The sequence below is a fragment of the Cervus canadensis genome, chromosome 19, assembly GCF_019320065.1.
Source record: "Cervus canadensis isolate Bull #8, Minnesota chromosome 19, ASM1932006v1, whole genome shotgun sequence".
NCBI lineage: Eukaryota > Metazoa > Chordata > Mammalia > Artiodactyla > Cervidae > Cervus > Cervus canadensis.
Genome location: NC_057404.1, coordinates 50658919 through 50686197, shown reverse-complemented (window position 1 = coordinate 50686197; position 27279 = coordinate 50658919). Strand labels below are relative to the sequence as shown.

At 38.7% G+C, this 27279-nt stretch overlaps 1 protein-coding gene across 50 annotated transcripts in view; it reads right to left on the bottom strand.

The window, feature by feature from the left end:
- Positions 1-27279, bottom strand: part of ANK2 (ankyrin 2) — a 696383-nt gene that overhangs the window by 182300 nt on the left and 486804 nt on the right. For all 50 annotated transcript variants that reach the window (XM_043438144.1, XM_043438160.1, XM_043438135.1 and 47 more), the window contains 3 exons: positions 27025-27126; positions 4142-4240; positions 1536-1634 (listed from right to left, as the gene is read on the bottom strand). In XM_043438144.1, the coding sequence (XP_043294079.1) occupies positions 1536-1634; positions 4142-4240; positions 27025-27126 (300 nt within the window). The remainder of the gene's footprint in view (positions 1-1535; positions 1635-4141; positions 4241-27024; positions 27127-27279) is intronic.

Here is a 27279-nt window from a genome sequence, read left to right as displayed (position 1 = left end):
GAATATGGCATATTCTCAATGTGTTAAAATGCTGATGCACACTTAACTAAAAATGTGGATTATAAAGGGAAATGTGCTTATTTAAAACAGTATGGTATAGAGACAAAAATTGATAATGTTTTGTCTGTTGTAATTCCAACAGATTCTTCCCTACAATTAAGCTCAAAGAAAATAGGGCTGATTTTAAATTCTACCCTCTAGTGTTTTCTGGGTCCAGAATTTGTGTCATTTATACAAGCAGAGCCATGTCTGAGTGATGAATGAATGAACAGTACAGGTAATATATAGTCCTGTACAAAGGTCTTCAAAGCAAGCTGGAGAGATTAACCCAAGGAATATGGACAGAGAGGAACTGGTTTATTTTGCCAATAGCACCTCTGGTGTGGTCTATGTTATTAGAAAGGCTAAAAACTTTAAAAACGGAATGAATGGATTTGATTACAAAGATACACACCTCAATTTCTGCATAAATACATAATAGAAACTAAGAATAAAGCTTTGGGCAAAGCAATATTTTCTCGACCTTTCAACTACAAAAAACCAGGGATCAAGTTTGTAGTATGATGCATTTTGATTATTATTTTAAAATTTTAATTAGCTTCATTTTAAGATTATCTTTCTCTATACTATATAATTAGTATTACATGCACCTTAAGGCTGGGGGTCTCAAATTTTCCTATTTCCCTAAGGAGATCTGTAAAGCCCACATTTGACATGCAAACTACCCAAAAGAGTATGATTCCCACTTTATAGTTGATTCTCCACTGGACTACTAATCTTTTGATAATATTTTTTTTAATTTAAGGAAAGAAAATACTTTATAGACTGACATAACTTGCATGAATAATTCATCTTTCACAGATGTTACGTTCAGGGAAAAACACGGTATCATTTTTTAATGCACTTAAAGCTAATGATAGACTGTGAACTTGTCAAATTTTCAGTTAAATTAACAGGAAAATGATGTACTAAATGAAATAAGTCAGAAGGAGAAAGACAAATACCATAAGATATCACTTATATGTAGGATCTAAAATATGACACAAATGAACCTATCTGCAAAACAAAAACAGATTCACAGACAGTGAACAGAGTTGTGGTTGTTGAGGAGGAGGGGGGATGGATTGGGACTCCAGAATTAGCAGATGCAAACTGTTATATCTCTAGATGGATACACAACAAGGTCCCATTACATAGCATAGGGATCTATATTCGTATACTGTGATAAAGCATGGAAAAGAATGTGAAAAAGAATGTATACATATATACATAAAACTGAATCACTTTTCTGTATAGTAGAAATTAACATAACAATGTCAACCAAAAGAAAAAAGAAAAACGCTAGAAAAAAAGAGGAAGATGATGATACGTAACGAAAATCAGAAATGGTATGAGTTAGTAAAATAACTTGGCTGAAATAAATCACAGAGTGTTTACAGTAAATTTATGTACCCAACACCTGGCTAAACACATTAAATCAATTTCACAAGGTTAATTTAAATTTCTTTACATTATAGAAAATCAGAATGTAATACCTGAGACTGTGCATTAATATTGGCTCCTTCCTTGACAAGAACTTTGACAACTTCTGCTTGTCCAGCCAAAGATGCAATGTGAAGAGCAGTATTTCCTTTCTGTTTTGGAGAAACAAAATAGAAAATGTTAGAGGCTTCTAAACCTTGTAGAAATCAAAATGTACAGGTATTTTCAATTTTGCTGATTATTTTAAGTGGTTAAAACTTGTCATTCTATTAAGATAGCAGCCCACCTTGGGAAAAGGTAATCTTTACCATCAAAACATTGGCCATCCTATAAAATGTTTTCCTTCTCTATTCTGTACAATCCTGGTTTAATGTTAAGAACATGGAAAGACTGAGATCTTACTGAAGTAAATAATTTGGGATGTGTGTGCATACGTGCATGTGTGACAATATTACCATTCATGTTATTTAATCAACAACAAAAAAAGTCCTACCCTAAGAAAAGTTAACCAAAAAAAAAGAAAGAGTTAATCTGAATTCATTTCACAATGTAGAGAACCCTAGGAATTTTAAGTGGTAAAGAAGATGACAATTCACAGTTCTATTTTGAGTCACCAGAGCACATAGGTGTTCAAAATATTTGGGGAATAAAATAATAAATTTTACATGCACTACACAATATTACCAACAATTTCAACCATTAGCTACATCAAAAATTTACCATTAAGAGTATTAAACAAAAATGAAAAATAATTTAAAACCATCATGAAAAGAAAAACCATCATGAAAAGAAAATAAAGGCCAAGACATTAAAAGAGGCCTAGGATATGATTAAAACAAATATAACAAATAAAAAACAAACAAATCTGGGGCTTCCCTGGTGGCTCAGTGGTCAAGTGTCCACCTGCCAATGCAGGAGACACAGATTTGCTCCCTGATCCAGGAAGATCCCACATGCCATGGGGTAACTATGCCCATGGGCCACAACTACTGAACCTGTGTTCTAAAATCCAGGAGCCACAACTACTAAACCCCGCGCACTCCAGACCCTGTGCTCCGCATCAAGAGAAGCCACCGCAATGAGAAGCCCACACATCGCAACTAGAGAAAAACCCACACAGCATTGAGGGCCCAGCGCAGTCAAAAATAAATAAATAAAATCATTAACAAAAAAACAAATCTGTACATTCAAAGTCATAAATTTGGGGGGAAAATAGTCATAAATTTTGGAAACTGGTTCTTTTTTCGCCACTAATTCACTGTGGACCTTAACCACTCACATACTATATTGAAGGCTCAGTTGCCTTTCATTTAAATGAGGAGTTTCAGTGAGATTTGTTTCTGGATCTCTACAACTGTTGCAATCTGTGATTAAAAATGAACCTGTATTTTAAAACATCAACAGAGTTTAAAGAAAAGGAAACAAACGATAATAAACAGTTAAGCCAGAAAAAGCAGTTGGTTTAATGAATACATTAATATAGACAACTTAGGGGAACCAAATAATTTGATATAGGTTAAAATTTACATTCTTTAAATATTTAACATTTATTTGATGTTGTCAAGAGAAATGTTAAAAATGTTTATTCTCTCTTTAGGTTTAAAAGTAAGCAATTTCTTGCATATGGTGGACTTATATTTTAACTTCTTTGGAATTGCCAAAGAGTTTTTCACTTGGTTTTGTTTTTATATTTCCACTGGAACTGCTGTATACTACACTAGGAGCAGTGTCAGTCCACATTTTGGCAATTGTGTATGAGGTATTGGAAATTCGGGTTAAATGGTCATATTTCTAACTTACTCCAGCACCCTTTTTGTCTATTCCTGACGAGGCTAATGACCCAGCTGGGGGCTGGGGTGCCTGCAACCTCTCTCTGCATCACACACAATCAAATTGTCATACTTCAGCCCTAGTCAACAGGCTTGACTCTGATTGGCTGTGGGTTTTGTTTTTTTTTTCCCCAAATTAAATTTTCACCTTCTAAAGATAAAGATTTGTCACCACTAATGATATTTTTTAAATACTTGTTGTTTTTGAAATGATCCCCCAAAGTTCAAATATATTTTACCAAAAACAGCATCAAGTAACAGGTACTAATGTACTGAGCATCTTATAAATTCCTTTAAAAATGAGCCCAATTTCTTTACAGACACACATAATAGTGACAAAAATCTAGTTTTACCCTAATAACTCAAACTATGATCAAAAATCTCTTTTCCATTAGAGTATAAAGTATCTGTATATTCTCTTATCAAGTTAAATGAATATATTAAAAGTTATAACAACTTACTGAAAGCATGAAAATTACTTGTTCATTTCCATCAAGTAGTTTACTACACCAATTTATTTTAAAAAATGAATTAACCTTGGGAAAATAGGTGCTTTTGTCTATAGAGGATTATATTAATCTAGTCTCTATGTGAATCAAACAAGAAAATAAAAGATAAAATATTAAAAAATAGAGATACAGAATTCTTTAGTCTCTGTTAAGTCCCTAAAGGAAACAATTCAAACTCTGCAAGATTTAATGAACAGGGGTTTCAATTTCAGTTCTGCATTGTGAAGAATCTTGGTGTTCCTGCAAACCTCTGAAAGGGAAAAGAAGCTTTAAATCGTTTCCTCTTTACCATGGAATAAATATGACCAGCACAAACATTACCTTGGTGGCGGAGTCCACAGCAGACCCTCTTCCCAGCAGCTCCTGAACTAGCCCCACGTGGCCTTCCTTGGCAGCCAGGTGAAGCGCGTTGAGTCCATTCTGAAAGGAGAAAGCAACAAGGCTCAGAAGTGGAGTGATGATGAGGCACACCGTTGCTGATCTTAAGCAAGCATAAAACACAGAGGATAGACAGACTCTGATCCTCTCATTTTCCCTCTTTTTGTGTTAGCTTGAAGCTATTAATTTCACAGAGGCTAATTTCCAATGGTTTTGATTCAGAGAGGCAAAGAGGTAAATATCATCACTGCCCCTTCTTTCTCTTTCAGGATTAACCCCAAACCAATGCCCACCACTTGAGGCACTCACTGCTGGCTCTTCTTGGAGAGGTCTCAGAGCAGCCATGGAACCCAGAGAAGGGGCCCAGGGTTCCAAGCCATTGGAGGCAGTGTTAGAGGTAGTCCAGGGGTGGCCCAGGCAGAAAAGGAGGCCCACGTGGGCCTAGTGATGGAGCTGCAAGGCCATGAGTGAGGACCACCTGCTGCAGAGGAAAGAGTAGATGGTGCTCACTGTAGCCTGGGGGGGATTGGGGCTGGATGCGGGACAGGAGCCCTCGGGTGAGGGGGCCACAGCTGCTGGTGGCAGAAACGGGGCTTCTCAAGCCACTGGACTGTCCAGGTGACTCCAATAACCATGGCAAAATGCACCCAAGTCCACAAAAGGAGGGTCATCCGCCATGGGAGGAACCACGGTGGCTGCAACCGCTGCCCGGAACCGGAGAGTCTGTTGGGCCTGCTAGTATGTGTGGGTTGTGATCATTAGGCAGGTCACTGGAACTGCTGGGACCTGCATTGCTTCTCCTATGGGGACTGTGGGTGAAGAAGGTGTACAGTTGGGATTCTGGCTACCAGAGCCCCAGAACTGCCTGCTAAAACAGGGCCATCTCTGCCTGCATCTCTTTCAAGCATTCCTTGCTGCCCTCACCTGGCTGTTGGCACCAGGGCCCACGACCAGGGGTCCTTGTGGACCCAGGAATTGTGAGGCTGACCCACCAGCTGATGTCTTTACTGTGATAGCATCCTGAACATGGACCAATCAAAACAGGCTACTGTTTATAACTCTTTGATATTGGCTTTATGTAAGTTAATGTTGGTAAAAGAATATCAACTTGAAAAAAGGAATAAACAAAAAAATATGTGAACTTGAGTCTTTTGAAACAATCAAAAAATATTCATTGAGCTGGCTTACTGAGAGCAAAATACTGATTGGGCTTATATACCTGTGAATCCCAAGCAAGATATCACCTTGATCTACACAACTTTTGGAATGATGCTATTTCTATATAATATCATTAAAATGACTAAATATACCACATAGTTAAAAAATAAGATCTTACCACTACTTTGAAACAACCATGTGTACATTATCAGAGGACAGTTATCTCTTTTGATTAGCACTTTTATTAAGTGGCTATAAAGTAATATTGTACTATTTTATTTACAATTACATTTTACAATTAGCTCTATTCTCCATTTCTCTTGCTGATTTTATGAGATATTTTGCCCATTGACTGCTTTTCCATGATCATACAAAACTAGTGGGTGAAAACCCAGGTAAAACAGTCAATAAAAATTTTATAGACCCACTGACCATTGTTTACATTTCTGACACATACAGAATATGCATAGATTAATCCATTTCTAAAAGTTGAGGAACAGATTCAAGAAGAATAGCTAAACATAACTGAATGTTAAAAGCATCGAAATCCATTAAACTGTTTTGCATCTTAGGACAAATCTGTAATTAATACAAACTTAGCAGTTAATCAACAAGCGTTTGCTAAGTTCTGACCAAGTGATCAGCTCTAGGTGCTAGGTGCTAAGAGAGGACCCATAGCATAGTGTCCAGGCCCTAAGAGCCCTGAAATATTTATTATTAAACTACTGAAAATTGCCTCTGCACTAGCATATACTTGTTCATGATTTTTTCAACTCATTGTCTATTCCACTTTGCAACTCTTACATGTGGAGTTAAAGGTTCTTCAATCTGTTTGTAAAGGAACTAAATGCCCACATATAGAGATACAAATAATTGTGAAATGTTATTTACTGTTTCAAGCTTCCCAAGTGGCTCAGTGGTAAAGAATCCACCTGCCAAGCAGGAGATGCTTGGGTCGGGAAGACCCTCTTGAGAAGGTAACAGCAACCTACTCCGGTATTCTTGCCTGGAAAATCCCATGGACAGAGGATTTTGGTCCAAGGGGTCACAAAGAGTCAGACACAACTTAGTTAATAAATCACCACCATTTAGAGTTTTACTCTGCCATTAGCATAAATGACACTGATAAAAGGAATCACCTATAATGGAAAGGAAAAAATCAAACTCAAAATGAAAATGACTGTTTACATATTCCTAACCCACTTCCCACTCGGAAAACTCATCCAGAATCTATCTGCACCCTTCCCATCTCTTTCACGGGGGGTGCTCTAAACTAAGAGCGCTCACTGTGTGACAGAATTAAGAATGAATTCAGTTTTCACCAAAACAGGGAAAAGTAAAGCATGTGTCATCTTTGTCAGTTTAACTGATTTTACTGCTTCGAAGAATTGATGCTTTTGAGCTGTGATGCTGGAGAAGACTCTTGAGAGTCCCTTGGACTGCAAGGAGATCAAACCAGTCAATCCTAAAGGAAATCAATCCTGAATATTCATTAGAAGGACTGATGCTCCAATACGTCGGCCACCTGATGTGAAGAGCTGACCATCTGAAAAGACCCTGATGCTGGGAAAGACCGAAGGCAGGAAGAGAAGGGGATGACAGAGAAACAAGACGGCATCACTGACTCAATGGATATGAGTTTGAGCAAGCTCCAGGAGGTGGTGAAGGACAGGGAAGCCTGGAGTTCCACAGTCCATGGGGTCACAAAGAGATGGACACAACTGAGCGATTGAACAACACTGTGTCTTTGATGTCCAAAGATTTCTGATTTAATAAGTAAATCAAGCTATGGATAATCCAAGAGGAATCTTGTTTTGTTAGTGAGTTATTCTCAAATCCTAAAGACTTTCTTTTTAATTCCCAAATGATGAATATTTAATGAGGATTTACTGAGTCTTTAATTTAAAAATATTTACAATGAGGCTTGAAATTTGGTGACTCATTGATAACTCTATAGGGAAAAGTCTTAGAATACAAGTGTTTTGAAGATACTACTTCATAAAGCCTGTTTCTGGATCTCCATTTCAGCCACAGTGGAAGGCCTACCTACACCCCTAGCTGGTAGCTCACTTTATGTGCACTAGTCCTTCTCCCCTGTCCAGCCCTATCAAATGTTTCTACTGTACAACCCCCAAATATAGAGAAGGACATTAAATATGATGGTGAGTTACCTGAGAGAAGAAAGAGTTGCAGAAATCCTTCAAAATCTTACCAAGAACAAGTGGAATGAAAATATTATGGGAGCTGAGAAATAAATACTTAATGAATGAAAGATAAGCTTATGACATAAATATCATTATATTCTACACTTTACATATATTATATCACATTATAATATTTTACAGATGAAGATACTAAAACCCTAAGATGCCAAGTGACTTGCCTCAAAGATCCTTACTGTTAAGAAGAGGAAAAGAAAAAACTCAAACTTAGATCTGATTTCCAACCTCATGCTTTTAAAAAAGTTAAAACAGTATAGCTCTACACTAGTGTTTCAAACGGTAGGTTATCATGCACAAGTACATCTAAAATCTATTTAATGGACTGCCAATCAATGTATTTCAAAACATGAAGTAGAACAAAGAAAAACAGAGTACACAGTGGATGGCAAGTGTTGATATTATTTGGGGTTTTTTTGGTGAAATTTTACATACACATACACAGGTACACATGTGGAAAATTATAAGAGAGATGAGACTACCAGACCACCTGACCTGCCTCCTGAGACATCTGTATGCAGGTCAAGAAGCAACAGTTAGAACTGGACATGGAGCAGACTGGTTCCAAACAGGAAAAGGAGTACGTCAAGGCTGTATATTGTCACCCTGCTTATTTAACTTATATGCAGAGTACATCATGCAAAATGCTGGCTGGAGGAAGCACAAGCTGGAATCAAGACTGTTGGGAGAAATATCAATAACCTCAGATATGCAGAGGACACCACTCTTATGGCAGAAAGTAAAGAAGAACTAAAGAGCCCCTTGATGAAAGCGAAAGAGGTGAGTGAAAAAGTTGGCTTAAAACTCAACATTCAGAAAACTAAGATCATGGCATCCACTCCCATCACTTCATGGCAAATAGATGTGGTAACAGTGGAAACGGTGGCTGACTTTATTTTGGAAGCTCCAAAATCACTGCAGATGGTGATTGCAGCCATGAAATTAAAAGACACTTACTCCTTGGAAAGAAAGTTATGACCAACCTAGATAACATATTACAAAGCAGAGACATTGCTTTGCCAACAAAGGTCCGTCTAGTCAAGGCTCTGGTTTTTCCAGTGGTCATGTATGGATGTGAGAGTTGGACAATAAAGAAAGCTGAGCGCTGAAGAATTGATGCTTTTGAACTGTGGTGTTGGAGAAGACTCTTGAGAGTCCCTTGGACTGCAAGGAGATCCAACCAGTCCAACCACAAGGAAATCAGTTCTGAATATTCACTAGAAGGACTGATGCTGAAACCGAAACTCCAATACTTTGGCCACCTGATGCGAAGAACTGACTCATTTGAAAACACTCTGATGCTGGGAAAGGTTGAAGTCAGGAGAAGGGGACAACAGAGGATGAGATGGTTGGATGGCATCACCAACTCGATGGACATGAGTTTGAGTAAGCTCCGGGAGTTGGTGATGGACAGGGAAGCCTGGCGTGCTGCAGTCCATGCGGTCACAAAGAGTCAGACATGACTGAGAGACTGAACTGAGCACATGTGCACACATCTGCACTGGGTGTGCATGCGGTGTGCACCTGTGTTTGTGTGTGTATGTGTACATGCACACTGCTCTACATTACAAGAAAGACCCAAAACATGAGAGCATCTTGGGGAAACAAGATGTTGTTTCAGACTAATAAGTAAGTTGAAAAGCTGATACAAAGTCATTTTAAAAGAAAAATGGTTTTTATGATATGTCTATTTGAATTTTATGGTATGAAATAAAATTTCACAAATTTCATAAAATTTCAAAAATAATTTTCATCTTAGATGAGTATTGTGATGTAAATAAAATGAAGGACATTGGCACAAACAAGATTTCTTTATTTTGAAAATACTGGCAGAATCACAGTTAAATTGAGTTCTAAGAAGGGCTGTGGTATAGTAGACAACACACATGTTAGAGACCCAATCCTGTCTCTCCATTACTGACAATATAATTTAGTTTCTTCACTAGTATAAAATGGGGACATTTCCACTCTGCCTACTTCAGATAGCTGCTTAAAAGAGAATATAAAATAATGTATGTTTCTGTTGTTTGGATAAAATTATATGCAAGTGTAGGTTAGATGCAAAAGGTAATAAATTCACACATATTCCTAAGTCTTTCTTTCTGTTTTCTATCACAGAGATTTGGTTAAAGGGTGATGAGCTAAACTGAGTATTTTTTCTTTCATAAAAGGGACCACAAGCAAATGGCATTCTAGAAGTCAGATGTCCAAATCGAATTTCACCAGGCTAAAATTATAGTGTCAGCAGCGCTGTATTCCTCCCAGAGGTTCTAGGGTAGAACGGTTTCTTTGCCTTTTTTAGCTTATAGAGGCCACCTGCATTCCTTGGCTGGTGGCCCCTTTCTCCATCTTTAAAGCCCACAGCACAGCATGTGCAAACCAGTCTTGAATATTTGGGGTCTAACCTATAATGTTAACCTGGGCTGGGAAAATTATTAATTTAAACTGAAATGATTATTTTAAAAAGTATTTTGAATTCTGAGTGCTTAGACACACGCATACACATACACACGTTTAATGCACTGCTGTCTGTGTGTGTGGGCATGTGTGTGTGCTTCATCACTCAGATGTGTTCGACTCTTTGCAGCCCCATGGACTGTAGCCCACCAGGCCTCTCTGTCCATGGGATTTCCCAGACAAGAATACTGGAGTGGGTTGCCATTTTCTATTTCAGGAGATCTTCCCAACCCAGGAATTGAACCCCTGTCTACAGCATTGGCAGGTGGACTCTTTACCACTGAGCCATCTGGGAAGTCTCATTTTTATTTTTTGGAATTCTAATGAAAACTAAAAAAGCAGATGGGAACCTGGTCCATTAGTAGTCACCCTGTCAATAATTCAAAGAACTGCTATTTTACTTCTGAGTTTTAACTCTCTTAACTTAAATGTCATTTTCACATGGTCTCATTTCTTTGGTTAATTTAATTTCACAAAAAATGATAAATTATTTTAGTATTTGACTTGTGCTAAAGCAAAACATCTGACCTACCCATGACACCCAAAGACAGAAAATTACTTGAGCTACTTATTCTAATATCATGGTTTAAAGCAATTTAAACATCAAAAGTCAGCAGCAAATCATTTAAATAATAACTAAAACTTATTCAAATTTATACGCATGTGTTAGGCTTGGCTCTAAGCTTTTAATTGCATTAACTCATTTAACTCTGAATTGAACATTATGGGTTATGAACTACCTGGTGATTCTAGCTCAGAAACAACACTCCACTTCTACAGTCAAGACAAAAGCAAACTATATGGGCCCTGTATTATAATTTTATTTCACTTTCTTTAGACCTCAGTTTCTTATCAACTGTTATTTGGTATTTTTTAGAATAAAAATATCTCAGCCTTTGATAATAAGTCAGCAGTTAAGGAGAAAAATGATTTCCTCTAGGCCTCTACACTTATAATGTCTAAATGTGTCAAAATTAGAGATAAATTCTGTAATGAGTTCTAGACTGTTATAGTATCAAGTCCATGCCAAACTTAGTTGATTAAGTGGGTTAAGTGTAGTTGATCTTTAAGTTATATACAGTAATAAAATTCTTTGGTTCTTAAATGACAAGTAATGAGAGTATAATTTCCAGATGATTTAAAGAAAGTACCCATGAGATGAAGTCTTCTCTTTGTATATTTATCACTCGTTTAACTTTTCAACTGACTCATCTTGACAGAAAACTTTAAAAACATGCCTCTTCTTCTGACACAGAATGTATCAAGATTGGAAGCAGGGGAAAGAGTCTACATCAGAATTAATCAGCAATCTCTTTTTTAAAAAATGAAATGAAAAAACTCCCCTAGTAGGACAGTCTGAATTGGATGTGCATTCAGGGGTAAAGGGTAAAATTGAAGTGAGAGAGGGAAAGAGTAGCAGGATCTCAAAGGGAAGGAAGTAAGACAGGAGAACAGAACCTTAAAAGGTCCCACACAGTTCATTCCAGTTGTGTCCAGTCCTCCTACTGTTAAACATGGCACAGAGTTTTATATTAATATAGACTAGAGAAGGCTTTAATTCAATAATTAATAATAACTGAATATCAACTATTCAACTATTTAAACTGTTCTGTACATGCATTATATGCCAAGCATCATGCTAGGTACTAAGTCTACATTTCAAGGGACCCATAAAAAATTTAGTAATGTTGTCATTACTAATAATTAATCATATCTCCCCCTCCATTTTACAATTTTAATTAAAAATAAGCCATTTGGCTTACTGAGTTCTAAAGGAATATGGGGAGAGAGAGGAGGGAACTCTCAAATAACAAAAGTTAGCATACAGCAGTCTTCTAAGAATCTCATCATCACTCTGTTTTATGTCATAATAAAATGATTCCTGCAATTTGCATTTGGTATCAGTTTCAGGTTTGTCTGAGATACACTCACTGGCTTAGTCACTTCATCCTTTGCACAATTTTTAGTTCTTTTCACAATTGGTTGTATTTTGTGTTTCCTGTTTATATTCTATGAGAAACAAGGTTTCTCATGAACAACAGTCAAATCTATTCAACCTTGTAAACTCTACACCTAACATAGTACCTAGAACAAGAGGAAGGATACTGCAGTAACGTTCATACAATGAATGAGCTAATAAATAGTATGTGCCATGCAGAGGGAAACAAGAGTTTGCTTAACTCATCCAATAACTGTGCATTTTGTCAGTAAATGCGACAGGTGCACAGACAAGTCAGGAACAATTACATCCACCGTTAGCCTTTGGAAATACAATCAAGAAAAGTGCACTTTCTGAGGCTGAAGTTGGTTAACATTAACATATACAAGAGCAAATTAGACTCTGAGATAAATATTTAAAGTGGTTTTTCTCAACCTGAAATCCTCGGATGTGCTCTTAAGGATCTCTGAATTCTCTGAGAACTTTTTTTAATTTGGCATTTTCATGCAAGTGCCAATCTTAAAGTTAATAGACATATATGCTGGATCATCTGGATAATCACATTTAATTAAACATCATCTAGCAATTTCTTGTTCTCATATTCTTGATTGATTCCAAAGGATCATTTAAAGGAACATGAATTTTAATGCAGTATTTCTGAAACTGAAGCGTACAGATATATTCTCAAGGTTCTCAAAATAGTCTCCTTCTCTAAGTAGAAGAAATATGGCCTCAAGAGATGGTTTGTAAACATAACCTAATGAAACTTGGGTTGCTCCATTTAGAAAGTATAACAGATGCTTGAGGAGGCAAGATAAGAACTACTCAGCCAGAAAAAGGAACAAATTTGAGTCAGTTGTGAGGTGAATGAACCTAGAGCCTGTTATAGAAGTCAGAGAAAAACAAATATAATAATGCATATGTATGGAATCTAGAAACAGAATACTGATGAACCTGTTTACAGGGAAGAAATGGGAGATGCAGACATAGGAAACAGACTTGTGGACCCAGCAGGGGAAGGAGAGAGGTGGGACTAATTAAGGAAGCAGCACTGACATCACACAGCATCAGGTGTAAAAGGAAGCATGAGCAGGAAGCTGCTCCGTAACACAAGGAGCCCAGGCTGGTGCTCTGTGATGACCTGGAGGTGTGGGATGGGAGAGGGGAAGGAGGCTCAAGAGGGAGGTTCCTGTATAGATGATTATATATATATTATATAAATATATAAAATATATATTATAATTATGTTCAGCAGAAGCCAACACAACATTGTAAAGCAATTATCCTCCAATTAAAATAAAAGAACCTTCCTAAGCATTAGAAGCTTCACTATGTCCCAGAGAATTATAAATCGCCTGAAATGAATGATGACAATGTTGATCATATTGGAAAGAATAAGCTTGTTAGAATGTCTCTAGAATTTGTCCATCCAGCTATGCTAGCTTGAGTGAAATCAGTAACTGTGGCCAGCCCAACTTTTTTGTTAACTGCTATCCAACTGCAACTGACACAGCCATAATTTGGTCCCCTGAATAACTGTGTGCAACACAGTGGGTTTTCTCTGATATCATTTGAGCCTAAAGTAGTCTTGCTTTGAGGAAGAGAACTACGCTGTGAAGGTTACATATATAAAGTACCTAGACAGTGATGAGCATGTACCCGGCGTGCAATAAAGTAGTATTTAATACGACAGGTATTATGTCCCATTTCATGACTGGGTAATTTGAGATTCAGAATGATTTAGGAGATTGGCTCGATATCCATATTTATTCAATTATTCATTTAGTGAATATTCATTGGAAACCTCTTGTGTGACAGGTCCTTCCAGCAAAGTGCCCTTTTCACTAAACAACGCTGAAGCTTAAATTTTAGCTTATAAATCATTTTTTGTGAGCTGGTTCATATAAGTCAGTAACCATATTTAGATTGCTATACTTCATGGACTTTTCTTTTTAAACCCCTTAATTTTCCTGTGCTGTTAATGTTCCAAGTTTTCAGCCTGTGGGTTATGCATTTCTTTCTGCGTTTTGCTAAACGGTTAGCTCAGGATACAAAGGGTTAATAAGAATATAGTGCCTTCTTTAGAGACATAAAAATCTCACTAAAAGGAGTCATTAAAAAAGGCTATAGAGATCATAGCTAGTTTATTTTTCAAATTAATAAGTTCAAGAGAACTTGAACAGCAAATCTCTTAAACAACTTCTCTTTGGTTGCTTTGGATGAGAAAAATATATTCACATCTCCCTCCCTGATAAACTGCTTCCTTCCATCCTTACTTCTCTCCCCTGCCTCCCATGGGCACTTTGCTGTCTTCCTTCACTCCTTAAGGGAAATATCACATCACAGGTTCCCCAATAAACCTCTTTCTCAAGGGCAGTAGCATCCTTCTCTCACCCCAGCAATGGGCTTGTACACATGACCAGGTGCAGGGTTTGATATCAGCTTGTCCCCACCGCACCCTCTACCCTGCACAAAGTACTTGTCTTCTTTGTATTGTTGGTAACTTTTTTTGGTGGTGGAGGTAGTGAAGGGAGTCAGGGGAAGGGAAGACCCAGGGATTACCTTTTCCAAGGTGTGCCCTTATGAGCCCTTGTTCATCTGCATTTTAGACCCTTTCATCCTACCCTGAAGACCTTTCATAGCTGAGGGAAGGGGCTCAGTATGGTGAAGAAGAAAAAAACAGTATGGTGCTAAAATCAATCACCTACATCAAGTTATACATATGTACATACACAGGTTCATCGACAGACAGGTAGCTCCCCATCATGTCCGTTTCAATGGACAACCACTTTTAACAGGGAGCTGCTGAATTCTCTTCTACATGTCTATTTTCCTCATTTCTAAGAATCTGAAGAAGTTACCATCTGAAAACAAGGTTTCCTTTTCTTTCCTACTCCTTATCCATAAGAGAAGACTTTGAAGACTAGGGATCCTAGGATTTGGAGTTGCTCCTTTACAACCATCAAAACACACACACACAGAAGGAGAAAGAGAAAATTATGAGGGTAGACAGGCATGGTAAAGGCCTGGGAAATGTCTATAGAAGAGTGGGGAAAGACTGGAATAAGTGGTTAGCAAAGAAAGAGACTGTTAGACTAGGAATGGGCAAAACCTCAGCTACTGCAAAAGGGCTGGCTGATTTTTAATGGTACAAGGAAAAAACCAAGCAGAAAAATGACTAAGCAAGAATGGCATCTAAATACATCTCACTTCAAACACCCCCTGTGTTTGGTTGTTGTGTGTATCTGAAGAGCTCTACTGAATAGACGTTTGGATAAAGATCTTCCCTGTCTTGACCCTCCACAGCAGAAATCAAGGTGGGACTCCAAAACTCTGTGGGCTCCTGGCTAGACTCCCCACTGCCTCATATGTTTTTCCAGACAACTTTCACAATCTCACCATCACTATCTGGTTGAGACTATATAGACTAAATTTAACAAAAGTTAGCATACCCTGTATCTTTGTGTATGCCAGTCACCAGGTCAATCCTCATCCCTCCAAATGCAACCCCCATATGCATCCCTTTTTCTGATCATCTCTGATGACCTCCCATATTCTGAAACTCTTACACAAGGTCTTCTAGAACACATGAAAGTGGTTATTAGCAGTGTCTCTGTGCCTTAAATCTCTTCTCTGAACATTCCTTTTAACCTTTCTGTTCTAACTGAAACTCAAACCACTGCTTCCCTGAAGTCTACTCAAGTGGTAGTATTATATTTATCCCCCATTAACCACAGGACTTGGTGGAGCTGTGCCGATGCTTCTTGCTCCTCAACCTGCTCTTCAAAACTATTTTTCATTCTCCGTTTACATGAATCTCCAGATGCCATCAGCCTGTATCTTTTAGATTCCATCATCTCTTGAAGATTTTAGCTTCTAGTTCATTGTCACTTTTTCCAACAAATATGAAAGTGGTTTTTTCACAACCATTTTCAGGTTCCTGACTTCTCAGCCAATAATGTTTTCTTCTCTCTACCTCATCTACTCTTTCCACAGTCATTTCCTGTAACATAATCTTCCTCCAGGATTTCAACTTCAAGCATCGAATCTGTTTACTACCATTGACTCTCTTGACAACCTCCTGACCCAAATTCAACAATCCTTCAGTCCCTGACACCTAGAGTCTGTTCACCTCTTCCTTGTGTCCATTTCTTTCCTTACTCAGCCTAAATTCCATGCATAATCTTTATAATAATTTGATTCATTCCATTGCATGCATCCTCAGTTGTCTTGGCCTTCTCTAGCTATACATACATACATCCATGCTTAGCTGAACCACATTCCTGGTGATATACCTCTCCATCTGATACCACATCTGAATGTGGCTGCAGAAGAACCCATGCATACATGCTTGCCCATCAGGCTGCCTGGCAATCATACTCTGTTACTGTTTCTCCCATTCCCCTAGATGATTATTTCACATCTTCTCTCTTCTCAATCTTCAATACCACCTCTCTCCCATCTCCCCTCTCTGCTGACGACCTTCATTTAGATTTCACTAAAAAAAAAAAAATAGAAGCAATGAAAAGAACTTCCATTCCACATCCAGCTCCCAGCACCTCATCCAAAGTGCTTCTTGCTCTTTTATCCGTAAACCCTTCCCTTTTCCTGAACTATCCCTGTTCTTAGCAAAGGCCAACTCCCCATGTGTATACCAGGCCCCATCCCTTTTCACCCACCTTAGGACAGCATCCAGCATTTATCCCTTCTCTCTCATGCCTCATTGACTTTTCCCTCCTCTGCTTATTTTTTCCATTAAGGAGACAAAAATGCTATAACTTACCTCATATTTTTTTCAAACGCCTCTCTTGACTCTACCTCCTCTTCCAGCTCCCTCCTCCGTTTTCTCCTTCCCTTTAGAGTCCGAGCCCCATAGTATCCGGCCTTCCCATTACTGACTGAATCAACTCCAGTCAGGCTTTCACCCCACCAGGCAACCAAGACAGCTTTAATCAAGTCATTAGCTATCATCACTTTACTAAGGCTCTTGTTCCCTTCTTCAGCTTATTTGAACAGTGTTTTACAGAGCATTTTTTTTTCTCCACCTGAAAATAAACCTTTTACTTGGTTTCCTGGACACCACACTCCAGGTTTTCTCCCACTTTCCAGGGCACTTTCCCCCATTCTCCTTCCCAGCTCCACCTCATCTTCCTGACCTCTAAGAGTTGGAGTGTCCTAAGGCTCAGTCTTTGGACTTCTTCAGTTTTCTCATATAATTTTCACATATTGTTTTGGTGACATGGTCCAGTTTCATGGCTTTACATAACCATCTGTAACACTGAATGCTCCAAAATATGTATCGCTGGTAAAAAGCTCTCCTCTGAACCCAAGACTCATACGCCCAACTACATGCTCAACATTTTGGATATCAAATAGATGAACTGAACTTATATTCACAGCTGAACTTATGATTATTTCCTTAAACCTGCTCAAATCACAGTCCTTCCCATCTCAGTTAATGAAACTTCTAACCCTCACTATTCTTGTGACCCCAACCTTCACCCCCAGCTTCTCTTGTTTCCACTCATTCTACTTCGCTGCTTGGCAACCATTCACTTCCCAGGCGGCGCAGTGGTAAAGAATCCACCTGCCAATGCAGGAGACACGGGCGACTCGGGTTTGATCCCTGGGTTGAGAAGATCCCTGGAGAAGGAAATGGCAACCCACTCCAGCATTCTTGAGCGGAAAATTCCATGGATGGAGGAACCTGGCAGGCTACAGTCCATGGAGTCACAAAGAGTCAGACACGACTGAGCCCCTGAGCACAGACACACACAACCATTCGGTTACCCTTCATCACGCTCTTCCACTCTCCGAGATGATTACTTCACAACTTCTCTCTCCGCTCCAGGAACGAATCTTCAACCCTCGTTAGTCTCCTTGCAGCCCCAGTCTTCATCCCCGACATCTCTCTTTGGCTCTCAGGCTACATTAAATCCACCAACAGCATTTATCAGCTCTGTCTTAAAAATGTATCCAGACTCCGACCACTTCTCACATCTCTGCTGCCTGAGGCCTTAGAACAGAACACCATCTCTCACCTGAGGTATGACAGAAGTGTAACACTCCTGTGTCACGAGTAACAGTCCTTCTTCATAAAGTATCCCAAAGCATTTCCTCCTTCTGCCCTTGCTCTTTTTCAGTTGAAGGGCTACTTTTCAACATAAAGTCAGCTTATGCTCCTTCTTTGCTATTACTTCTAATCAAGTGTCTTCTCTCAAATTGAAGCCAAAGTTCCTGAAATAGCCTTTCTGCTCCTTGGTGCTGCCCCGGGCTCTCCCCTGACCCTCTCTTCCCCTCCCTCATGCCACTTCAGCTACACTGGCCTCAAACATGCCAGGCGCACTCCTTCCCTGGGGTTTTCTCTCTGCTAAGGCTTCTTTTAAAACGTACTCCCTGGGATTGACGTATATACACTGTGGATAGCACGGATAAAGCAGGTAACTAACGAGAACCTACCGCAGGGATCAGGGAACTCTGCTCTGAGCTCTGTGGTGACCTAAAGGGGAAGCGAACCCCCCCAAAAGAGGGGACATGGGGATATATATAGCAGGTTCACTTTGTTGTATAGCAGAAACTATACAACATTGTAAAGCAACTATACTCCAAAAAAGGTAAAAAATAAAATAAAATGTACTCCCTCCAAACAAAGCCGAGTTTCCTTGTTCACCTCTTTCCGGTCTTCTGACCATCCTGCCTTCAAAGACACGCTGCTCTCCATCCCCCTCCCTTTCTTCCTCCTGACGGTATTTTTCTCCCTGTCATTCACTGCCATCTCTCTTCCCACACAGTTTACTTTTTCCCTTGGTGACCATCTCTCTCCTCTCAGGCAGACTGTAAGCTACATGAGGGCAGGGTTTTGCTTCTTCCTTCACGGCACCTAGAATTCTGCCTGCCACATAGTAAACATACAATATGTGCTTGAATAAACAGATAAACAAATGGTAAGCTTGCATTCAGGCTGGCAGAAAGACTGCTATGAGGGTAAAATCTGAGATGACCTAGGGAGGAATGAGCAGACTGCCTGGTTGTATGTTTAAAAATCAACATCTTTTAAGTCAGAAGGCAAGCACTGAAGAATAATCTTAGAATATAAATTGTTCTGTTCGGTCTAAATCACTTAGCAAAGTACTTAAGAAGACAGTCACAGGAACAATCTGCGTGAAGCTACCCTTGGGAGTTTTTAAATGAAAAGTGTGAAAGTGTTAGTCGCTCAGTCTTCTCTGACGCTATGCTACCCCATGGACTGTAGCCCACCAGACTCCTCTGTCCATGGGATTCTCCAGGCAGGAATACTGGAGCGGGTTGCCATTTCCTTCTCCTGGGGATCTTCCCGACCCAGAGATCGAACTCAGGTCTCCTGCATTACAGGTAGACTCTGCCATCTGAGCCACCAGGGAAAGCTGTTTTAAAGTGAAAGAAGAGCTACATTTCAAACATTTCGTAAATCTGTGTGGTTATACATGGAAACGAAGCTTTTTAGAGCTATGGAGAAGTAGCTGAGGAAAAGTCTCTGTGGAATTTCTTTACATTGAATGACTTAACTCTGAAACTAAAAATTCTAAGTGCTCAAATTATTTGGCAGACATCATTCAAATCCAATTTGAGTCAACACTACTCAGTATAAAGCAAGAATTAGTATTAATGTATTGAAGAAAATCAGAGAATGATGCAGAATTCAATAACAAAAGAGTGTACGTAACCTGAATCAGAAAAATACACCACCTTTTGCTTCCTCTAAATGAGATGCCACAATTAACTCATGGATATACACCTAGATTATCTGTACAAATATTTGTACCTCATTTAACTTGTTAGAAAACTGTGTAGTTCATTTCATATTCCATTAATTTTATGAATTCAGTTCTCAGCTATTCATTTTTCTTTTTATCTTTATTAAGTCCCAGGCTACCAATTGTTTTTGGCATTTTTAAAAAGAAGTTCTGACCAGATGGAGCCAAATGACATTCATAAAAATGATTTTCATTCCAAAATAGATTTTAGTTTAAAATAACCCATATAAACAGTACCTGTTACCAAATTGCTACTAAATGGGATCTTTCCTATTTGATGACACAGGCTATGATAATACCTTTTATGTTCTGCCTATGAGAACCGGCACTACTTTTTCTAAAGCTCAGGTTGAGAATCAATATAAAAATATTACATTATCATAAAAAGGATTATAATTTTCTAGTATTTTTAGAATGCTTGCTCTGTTAAGCATTTTGCAAACATCATATTTAATATCACAAAAGCCCTATGACTTCAGTGTTGTTATGAACACCATTTTTATAGTTGAGAAAACAGTTGAGTCCTGGAGAAGCTGACTGCCCAGGGTCAGGTAGCTGAGAGGTGGCTAAAAAGAATTTGGGTTTCAGCACCCTCATTTTTAATGTGGCTTCCAAAAAGGCTGTGTGGTCTGAGTCATAGCTATGTGAGCATATGATAAAGTCATTGTTGGGTACAACGACACTACCCTCTGCGTTTGAGAAATGAAACATAGGCTGTAACTGATATTTCACTTTATCACTTCAGTGTAAAATGTCAAGACCAAAAATCAGAACACTTTAAGAACTGTTAACCTTTAAGGTAATAATGAGAATTGTGTCCAATAAATGATATGTGACATCCTTCATTCTGAAGTCATTGCAGTGGAACCAATAAATTTTGCACATGGTGAAAGTATCTCAACCTTCAGAGGCTTTTTTTGATGTATGCGCTATGCTCAGTTGCCCAATTGTGTCCGACTCTTTGTGATCCCAGGGACTGTAGCCTGCCAGACGCCTCTGTCCACGGGGATTCTCCAGGCAAGGATACTGGACTGGATTGCCATGCCCTCCTCCAGGGGATCTCCCCAACCCAGGGATCGAACACAGGTCTCCTGCATAACAGATGGATTCTTTACCATCTGAGCCACAAACTGGCTATAAAATCTTATGAAAAGGTCATAAGAGGCTGTTTTTAATATCTAGATGTTAACTTTGTTTACAATATTATCTTATAAACAATTACTTAAATAAATATAAACTAAGTACACATGAGTTTCAAAAATGGGGTTCAAAAGCTAAGATCTATTCTCTTTTTCTGAATGTATAAGAGATAAAAAATAAATACATTGCCAGCTTAATCTTATAAGAAAAATGAAAGGTAACAAAATTGTGATTGCTTTGAAAAGAGAAAAATGAAACCTCAGTTCTTTTTTTTTTTTTTAAAGAATACTGTCTTATGCCAAATTTTTAATTTTCCCCATATCCTTCAAATGAAAGTAGAAGCCAAATGGCATTTTTCAATTAAATTTCAAAATTTTCATGTTAGTTATGAGACCAATTTTATAAAGAAAAGGACTTTCATCCATATTTCAGTTTAAGGAATCTTAGCATGCCAACACACATGGTATTTTTGGAAAGCTGGTGTAGTCCAGATTGCTCTTCATTGAGAAATACAACAGGGTACAGAAAGTCCTGGTTTCTATGTTACATGTCATAATGCTCCCCAGAAGCTCAGATTTATGAGCAAGAAATGCAATATTAGCTTTGAGATTTTATATATTTAGAAATAGCAATACTTTGGCTAAAGAGTTGCCTCTTTTGCCCTCCTGTATGTTTGGGAATTATTTCTGTTCTATAGTTTATTTGAGTTTTAGTAGTAATCCTGGTGGTGGTGCTCTTTGACTTAAAAGTTCTTTTAACTACATATTATGCTAATCTGTGGATGAATACAGTCCTTTTTATACCAGCAATATTAGATTAAAAATCAGATTTGAGCTTTAAAATAAAGGAAAGCACCACTGCAAATTTTGAAGGGCAGACTCAAACATCTCAGGAAGATTAAAAGTTGAAAGAGAACAGATCTCCGTGACCCTGGGGACATCACTTAACCATTTATTGACTCTTTCTGCATTTGTAAACTCAGGCGAGTCTCTCCCTTACATTTGTCTCTGGTGACTAATGAAGTATCAGGCCACCAACACAAAGCCTGATATGTAGTAACTAATTAGTTAGCATTTGTCACTTCATCTGCCTAATCTCTACTCAATATACATTCCTGAATGGTAATAAAAAAGAGCCAACACCAGACAACAATATTTACTTAATACCTGGTAAATTCTGGTGACTGAGGAGAATCAACCTCATACTTTGCAAGGAGGTCAATTTCATTTTACTGGTTCTTGGTGGATTATACACAGTCATTGCAGTTAGAATATGCACACCTCAGAAAGCCCTTTCATATTTCATATTTAATTCACATTGTTACTCAGTGTGTGAAATTGAATGTATTATTATTTTCTTATTCTAGAGATTAGAAAAATGTCACTTTCTAACTTGAAATGACTTGTTGAAAGTGGAGACAGAACTTAAACTTGAGCCTCTGGGCTCTAAATTCTGTGGGATTTTATGACATTGTTGCCTTCTCACAAAAATAGACATTCTTCCCTCCTATAGTAATGTGTTAGTGGACAGTGGGCTACAAGAAAAATATGTTAAGTTACTAAAAACTTTTCTAGGTAACTCAAGAAGTTAGGTTTATAACTCTATATAGCAGATAAGAAGTGAGTATTTACTGCTGAGAGTTTTTCTTTAAAAAAAAAAACCTAAGATCTTTTATATAATTAAGATATTTCTTATATTTTAGAGTAAAGTGGACTTGGTTTGACTGAGGTTAATGTCATTTTCCTTGGGTTCCTCTTTCAGCATCACTTATGATGATTTTATCTAAATGAACTAATACTTCAAACAGTTTCATTGCCTTTTTTCTAGCATATTACAAATATAGAATGTTAATGAATTGATATTAAAATTGGGAGAATGTATTTAATGTACTTGAAAAAACTCTAAAATAGCGTGTTAAAATATTCAAACAAATTATATTCATTCTCACAGGCAGTTTTGGAAGAAGTTCATATGTCTATACAGGAATTTAGAGAAAGTTCATACAACTATATAGGAATTTCGTATAGTCAAAGCTATACTTTTCCAATAGTCATGTTCGGATATGAGAATTGGACCATAAAGGAGGCTGAGTGCCAAAGAATTGATGCTTTTTAATTGTGCTGGAGAAGACTCTTGAGAATCTCTTAGGCTACAAGAAGATCAAGCCAGTCAATCCTAAGGGAAATCAACCTTGAGTATTCATTGGAAGGACTGATGATGAAGCTGAAGCTCCAATACTTTGGTCACCTGATGTGAAGAGCTGACTCATTGGAAAAGACGCTGATGCCGAGAAAGATTGAAGGAAAAAGGAGAAGGGGGCAGCAGAAGATGAGACTGTTAAATAGCATCACCAACTCAATGCACATGAAATGGAGCAAACTCCAGGAGATGGTAAAGGACAGCAGAGCCTTGCATGCTCTGGGGCCCGTGGGGTCACAGAGTCAGACATGACTTGGAGACTGAACAACAACAATAAGAATTTGGATGTTCTTTCTCTTCTAATATATGAAAACCTCAAATTATTTGTTCAAAAAAATACTAGAAATGTATCAAATAAAATAACTCATAATGAAATATAAGATAGATAAGAAAAGGAGGTATAAAATGTGAAGATCTTATATACTAGGATAAAGGCATTTGGCTTGATTCCGTATGTCAGTGCCAAAAACTATGTAAGGTCTGCTATTTTATCTTACCTATAAGCTAAAATGTTAAACCGCTACTGTTTCTTGATGCTAGAAGAAGACACAAGTCTCCTAGATGAGAGGCAATGGACTTCATGCATGCGTGCTAAGTCGCGTCAGTCGTGTCTGACTCTTTGGGACCCCATGGACCGTAGTCCGCCAGGCTCCTCTATCCATAGGATTTCCCAGGCAAGAATCCTGGAGTAGGTTGCCATGTCCTACTCCAGGGGGTCTTCCCAACCCAGGAATTGAACCTGCATCCCCTGAGGCTCCTGCATTGCAGGTGGATTCTTCACTGTTGAGACACTAGGGAAGCTCAATGGACTTCACAGTTCACAGCAAAGAATCAGCTGACTGTCAACATGTTGCCTCCACCAGTTCCATACCCCCTCCCAATCCCAAGGAAGTTACACAGAGGACTATGGATACCTGTGCATACCGTGGGTTATGTTAAAGAAGAATTAACCTTGAGGGCTTCACAGCTTTTAAACTAAGAATGAATAAGCCTACTTTTTCTCTGAAGGAATGAGCTACCTAATCCCTTAAGGTTGCTCACTGCAAACACTACCCTGAGAAACGCCCCAGATAAACAGCATTCAGTGTCTTTCATTCTTGCCACACCCAAAGGGATATATAGGGATGCTCAGGGTTATAGCAGATTGATATTCCTAAAAGTTAACAGCACTCAATACTTTTGATGCCAAGAGATACACTCCCCTAAAGGACAAGAAATATTGCCGTTGGTGACAATACTTCCTGTGGTGGAAAGTCTTGGGAGGAGCAAGGAAAACCCTGCACCCTTTGCAAAAGTCTGCAGGTAATTTTTATACAACAATCACACTGATCTAAGCACTGGAAGCCGGAGAAAGTTTGGGGGTGGGGGAGTACCATAAAAACATTTTTATTTTAGAAAGATGACTCAAGACATAGCATAGAGATTGACCAGAGTGACGAGATGAAGACAGAACCTAATTAAGGAGGCTCTTATGGCAACTATGGTAAGTAATCATACTGTGGGTTAATGCAAATTTGTGGATGTGGAAAACGAACTAAGAAAGGAGTGCTGGAATGGAGTAGGGAAGAAGACAATGGTGGAAATCGGTTTGAACTAAGCATTAGTAAGGCTAAAACCTTTCACTGTGTGGATCACAACAAACTGTGGGATATTCTTAAAGAAATGGGAGTATCAGACCACCTTACCTGCCTCCTGAGAAATCTGTATGCAGGACAGGAAGCAACAGTTAGAACCAAACATGGAACAACAGACTGGTTCAAAATTGGGAAAGGAGTATGTTAAGGCTGTATATTACCACCCTCCTTATTTAACTTATTATCTGCAGAGTACATCATGCAAAATGCTGGGCTGGAGGAAGCACAAGCTGGAATCAAGATTTCCGGAAGAAATATCAACAACTTCAGATATGCAGATGATACCACTTTAATGACAGAAAGTGAAGAGGAACTAAAGAACCTCTTGATGAAGGTGAAAGAGGAGAGTGAATAAGCTGGCTTAAAACTCAACATTCAAAAAACAAAGATCATGGCATCCAGTCCGATCACTTCATGGCAAATAGATCAGGAAAATGTGGAAACACTGTCAGATTTCTTTTTCTTGGGCTCCAAAATCAATGCGGACAGTGACTGCAGCCACAAAATTAAAAGATGCTCCTTGGAAGAATAGCTATGACAAACTTAGTGTATTAAAAAGCAGAGACATCACTTTGACGACAAAGGTCCATATGGTCAAAGTTATGGTTTTTCCAGTAGTCATGTATGCTTGTGAGAGTTCATAAAGAAGGCTGAACGCCAAAGAAGAGACACTTTTAAAATGTAGTGCTAGAGAAGACTCTTGAGAGTCTCTTGGACAACAAAGAGATCAAACCAGTCCATCCTAAAGGAAATCAGCCCTGAATATTCATTGAAAGGACTGATGCTGAAGCTGAAGCTCCAATACTTTGGCCACCTGATGTGAAGAGTGACTCACTTGAAAAGACCCTGATGCTGGGAAAGATTGAGGGCAGGAGGAGAAGAGGGAGACAGAGGATGAGATGGCATCACTGACTCAATGGACATGAGTTTGAGCAAACTCAGGGAGAGAGTGATGGACAGAGAAGCCTAGCATGCTGCAATTCATGGGGTCACAAAGAGTCGGACATGACTTAGCAACTGAACAACAAAAAGAAAATCAGCAGGTAGGAATTTGGGAGGAGAGCAAGTTTGAGTATGAAAAGACACCATGTTCAGTTTTTGAGAAGTTGTATTTGAAAGATTTACTAATTTCAGGGGACTATAGATTGAATGTAACTGGGCTCAATGAACACATTAGGATATATATATCAGTATATAGCACGACATTCTATAGATGATTTAGAACTAGACAATGAAATTTATCTCCTGCTAGCTTATAATTATCCAGGACCCGGTAACATTTAGCACATTATAGTGAATACTGGAGTTCACCAGACACTTTCATTCATGGTATTAAAATCTTAAAGAAAACACAAAAATCTCAGCATCCCTGGGATCAAATAATATCCAAAATGTATAACACTGTCTAAAGTCCTTGAACTGCAAGGAGGTCCAATCGGCCCATCCTAAAGGAGATCAGTCCTGGGTGTTCATTGGAAGGTCTGATGCTGAAGCTGAAACTCCAATACTTTGGCCATCTCATGCGAAGAGCTGACTCATAGGAAAAGACCCTGATGCTGGGAGGGATTGGGGGCAGGAGGAGAAGGGGACGACAGAGGGTGAGATGGTTGGATGGTATCACCGACTCGATGGACATGGGTTTGGATGAACTCCGGGAGTTGGTGATAGACAGGGAGGCCTGGCATGCTGCGATTCATGGGGTCGCAAAGAGTCGGACACAACTGAACTGAAAGTCCTTAGCAAACGGATGTGATAAATAAATAATCCAAACTCCTCATTTAAGCCAACAGTATCAAACTCTCCTCACTCAAATCCATCCTTTAAAAGTAATGGCAGGATGGGGAGGGGTAAGTGGGTGCATAATTTTGATTTTATTCTTTTATTTCTCTATCCCAAGTTGTAATAATCAGTTACCCCCTGAATAAAAGGCTTACAGCAGACAAGAACAGAAGCCAGCATCTGGATAACTAGTTGATAATAAAAGAGCAGGAAAACATCTTTCTTGGTCAGCATTTCAGCTAAGGGCAGCCCAGATCATTTCATAGGCAAAACTGATGTTCAATCACTTTTGATCTATCTACTTCGCTGGTATTATTAGCTCTAGATACAAATGTCTGAGGCTTTAAAAGTTGGTAAGGAGGCAAAAATGAACTTTCATAATTCTGGACGGGTGCTATTTTAGTAAATTCAACAAAAGACAAAAAAACTCTCTGGGGTCTTGGAGTGTACCTATAGGTAACAGGTGTGCCTTCAGCGTATAATACCGAGGCAGCTGCAGGGCGCTTACCTGGTTGCAAGTGTTGATGTCTATGCCCCCCTTCAGATATTCCACGACTTTGTCTAAGTTGCCTGCTCTGGCGGCACGGAGGAAGCTTGCATTGCTGTCAGACTGAAAAAGAGAAAAGAGCTTCAGTGAATTACTGATAAAGTGAACACACATCACAGACAAAGAAACAGGAATGTCTGCACCGCATATTGGAAAAGCTTCGGCTGCAAAACAATCCAAACCTGAGTTTAACAGTTATTAACAGGACAAGTGAGC